Raw genomic sequence first — 3,696 nt, 5'->3', positions numbered from 1 at the left:
TCCCTCCACTAATCCAATAGATGGCCCACCATTACTCTAGCAGCTAAAGCAGGATTCACTCTTGACAACAAGCCCACTATTGGTGGATCAGCAGACTCTGTCTTTGTTTTGATTCTTTTCTTTTTTTTCCAGTAGGGAAGCAGCGAGCAGCCATGTTATTTATTTATTCTGACCTAAGTGAAATTACAAAAACAAAAATTTACAGGTAAATTTCCTCATTAAAGGCAACTTAGGAAGACTTAAGACTAAAAAGTCTTTTGCCTAAATAATATTATCAATCATAAATATTAATCAATAATTATGAGGATCACTGGTAAAATCAAGGTAAAATTAATCATTCCATTAAGAACAATTGACTAGAGATGACATTAGTTTTTGAGATCAATAATATATGAATGTATAAGCAGCGTTTTCATGCGTTTTATTGGAAAAGTCATTTTCTTATATCCACTTTACTCCAGCGGTGCACATTGTATACACTGGACTGATCATAAAGGTCATGGTTTAAATCTGGGCACACTGAGCTGATTAACGGAGTGCAAGAATAAACATCTGGACCTGCTGGGGTAATCTTTAAAACATATATTTAAAAAAAAAAAACATATCCTGTGATTCTGAGGCAACACACAAAAACCCAGATTCAAGACTTTTTATTGTTATTATGCAAACTGAGGCATTAATCTCTGCCATGATGCAAGGTAAGTAGTGGAGTTTCAATACTTTCTGTCATCATCATCTATAGCTTTAAGTGCTAAGATGTGTTCCTCCTTACATCAGTGGGAATTTAATGTAGGTTTTATATCTATCTGTAACGCTGTAATCAGTTAGCATTAATACAAAATTGAAACCAAATGTAGTAGTAATGTAGTAATTAACCACCTGCATCTTTATACTAGTCAAATTACACAGGCCCATAAACAGATTGTTTACATAAAGTTACATCAAATACTACTTACGGTATGCTGTCATGGATGTGATGGCAACTATATGTGCTTTAAGTATATGTAAGCTGTGCTTTAATGTAGCAGTTGGAGTAGTTTTGAAGTTGCAGTTTATTTTTCACAGTTATGGGGAGATTATTTAAATACATGTGCATTGTATGTGTTAAAATCTGAACTTGAAGGTAATAAATGTAGTGAGGTAAAACAATGTGTATATCTGTGCTTGGCTTAACAAGTTAGGAATTTAAAGACAGCATAGCAAAAGGGAATGTAATGTGTGGAAAAAAATGCACTTGAAAGGAGACTGTTCATCTGTGACAACCATGCCCTCAGGCAGGTTTTTAGACAATAAAACAAACACTACACTGAGCGCGCTGCACACAATTTCTCACGTGCTCAGTAACAGCTCTTTCCTGTGTGGGCAACAGCTGCAGGCAAGTATTTTTCCACAGCTTTGAAATATTTAAAGTAACTTTTTGACAAACCACAATAAATGTAGGAAAGTTTTCACATATCAGTTTGTGGTGAGGCACAAAAAATATAAGGTTATTTTTGCATGCAATGCATTTCTTCTTGTTGTTTTTTGTTACCTAGAGACTAATCGATCATCCCTCTGGAGTGGTTCAAAGCGCACTAAGTTGTAACACATGAAGTGTGAAGTTGGTGCTCTTTTAATCCACAAATCATACTGTCTGAGCTCCTCTAATGCAGAGCAGAAAACAGCTGGAGAGATTAAAAAATATGACCTATATTTTCACAAACATGAAAATAAAAGAAGTACTTCAAAGAAAACGACGTGATGCTGAAATGTATTTTGCTGCCTTTCAGCTCATTTCGATTAGTCATGTCACTGTTGTCTTCTAGTGTCAGATGTTGTGGTGGTTATGCCTTTTGCACAGCAAGGTAAGCGTAATAATAACAAGTCCTAAATGAACCACATACGGTAATCACTTCGTGGCTGACTTCAGCCAACCTCCCATGATTTAATGAGCCTCTTTAAAATGGCCTTCTAGTCTGTATACAGTTCTGCAGTATTTTTATCTCTCCATCAACAAAACAATGCACAGTGCAGCAGTGCATTGTTTCTGAGAACAAGTCTGGCCTGTTGCATACTGTGGGTTCTTAACAACAACAGGTGTGACATATCTGAAAACAAAGCAGGATGCGTGAATGCTGCTAGGCGAGTGACCTGTGCCAACCACAAGTGTGACTGTGTTTGCATGCATGTAAAAAAAAAAGGATTAAATGAAAAATCTTAAATCATTTGAGCATCGAATCATTATAGACCTCATGTTGAACCATTAAAAAGAGATGTTCGTTTTATGGTCCGTGGTTATCAGCTCAGTTTCACCTCACCCAAACGAAACCAGTGAGGGAGTCTTACAGTGGCCACATGGGGCCGTGTGAAAATGTATGAAGATTTTAATGTGTGAAACAGGCAAGACACTTGTGCCCTGTAAGAAAAGACAGCTGGAACAAATAGATTAAGACAACAGCTTTTAATGTTTTTTTTTTTTTTTTTAGCAGTTTAAAAAAATAGTCCAACTTTTATTACAGTGGAGATAGACAGTGACCCACATAGCATTGCTTATTGCTCTGACCCACTAAGTCACTCAGGAAAGGATTAAGAGGGTGTGGGTGTGTTTCGCCCTGTTTCCCACATCTATTCATTAAGAAAAACAAAAAAATACAAGAAAATCCATGACCGTAATCACCAGTCATGTATTTGGGATCATAATGAATGAGAGCAAGTCAAACTCTAATCAAGTGTGTGTGATTTTGATAGATTCCGTTTGGGTAAATAAACAAATGACATTGCATTCAGATTAATGTAATTTCATTTTTTTCATTGTATTTGATTAAGCAGAAAGTGAAAGTGAACGGGAGGGGTGCTTCAGGCCTAGCACAAATCCTCTCTGCAACAGGTTGTGAAATAGTCCTCAGCACAGAACTCCTCACATGATCGAGAAATTCTGTCACCTGTTTAAAAATAAAAAATAAAAATACAATCACTATACCATCACACCATTGTTGGAATTGTATTATTTTACATGATATATGAGCGCACATATTAGATCATGAACATGAGAACAAACAAAATGAAAGTAGAAAACAAATCCTACGCACCATTCAGGCTGGTTTTACAGTACTGCGCTGACAGTGGACAAACTGTCTCTGTCTTACAGCTTGTGTCATTTTCATCCACACAGATGTAGCAATTGAGAGTGAGCACTAATTAAAAAAAAGGATAAAATCCATCAAAACATGTTACAATACTAAGACAACAGCCTTCATCTCAGTCAGGAAGTCCAGGTGTAATCAAATGATTCCCTCAGATCAAACCTATTTTCTAGCCCAATCAGAAGTTTGCTTTTAAAATGGAATATAAGCTAGAATGACAAGGCCTCACCTTGGGTGCTACACAGCAGCACGAAGAGCAGCGTAAGCAGCAGGACCTTCATGTTGTCAGATGGTATGTGGATAATCCTCCCGCTCAGGTACTTTTATACTAAAACACCACATACCAAACTACAACTCAGTCATGCACTTCCTTGTGATAAATGTGCCAGTAAATTATGTCTAATGTTTTTGTTTCAACTCTTTTGTCTCAAAGAAGAAGAAAGCGAAAGACTTTTTACGGTAACAGATTAACGTGGATTTTTTTTTTTTTTTTTGCAGCGTGTATAAGAGCTCCTAAAGTCTAGTTCAACCTGCTACTATGAATTATTATCAGTGTTGCTATATTTACCTTTCG

General features: G+C 36.5%; 1 protein-coding gene across 1 annotated transcript; it reads right to left on the bottom strand.

Annotated features, from left to right (window-relative positions):
• Positions 1-2,455: 2,455 nt before the first annotated feature.
• Positions 2,456-3,403, bottom strand: LOC113036890 (lymphocyte antigen 6D). Its single transcript, XM_026193475.1, has 3 exons — positions 3,352-3,403; positions 3,069-3,173; positions 2,456-2,921 (listed from the first exon to the last, which is right to left on the bottom strand). Exons 1-3 carry the CDS (start codon positions 3,401-3,403, stop codon positions 2,842-2,844), a joined length of 237 nt encoding a protein of 78 aa, XP_026049260.1. The 3' UTR covers positions 2,456-2,841.
• Between the last annotated feature and the right edge of the window lie 293 nt (positions 3,404-3,696).

This window comes from Astatotilapia calliptera, chromosome 14 (genome assembly GCF_900246225.1).
Source record: "Astatotilapia calliptera chromosome 14, fAstCal1.2, whole genome shotgun sequence".
NCBI lineage: Eukaryota > Metazoa > Chordata > Actinopteri > Cichliformes > Cichlidae > Astatotilapia > Astatotilapia calliptera.
This window is presented reverse-complemented; position numbering and strand designations above follow the sequence as displayed.

Coding starts and splice junctions, on each gene's coding strand:
- LOC113036890 (XM_026193475.1), bottom strand. CDS start 3,403: ATGAAGGTCCTGCTGCTTACGCTGCTCTTCGTGCTGCTGTGTAGCACC. Junction 3,174..3,351: donor GCTGCTGTGTAGCACCCAAG/GTGAGGCCTTGT, acceptor TTTTTTAATTAG/TGCTCACTCTCAATTGCTAC. Junction 2,922..3,068: donor CTGTAAAACCAGCCTGAATG/GTGCGTAGGATT, acceptor ATTTTTAAACAG/GTGACAGAATTTCTCGATCA.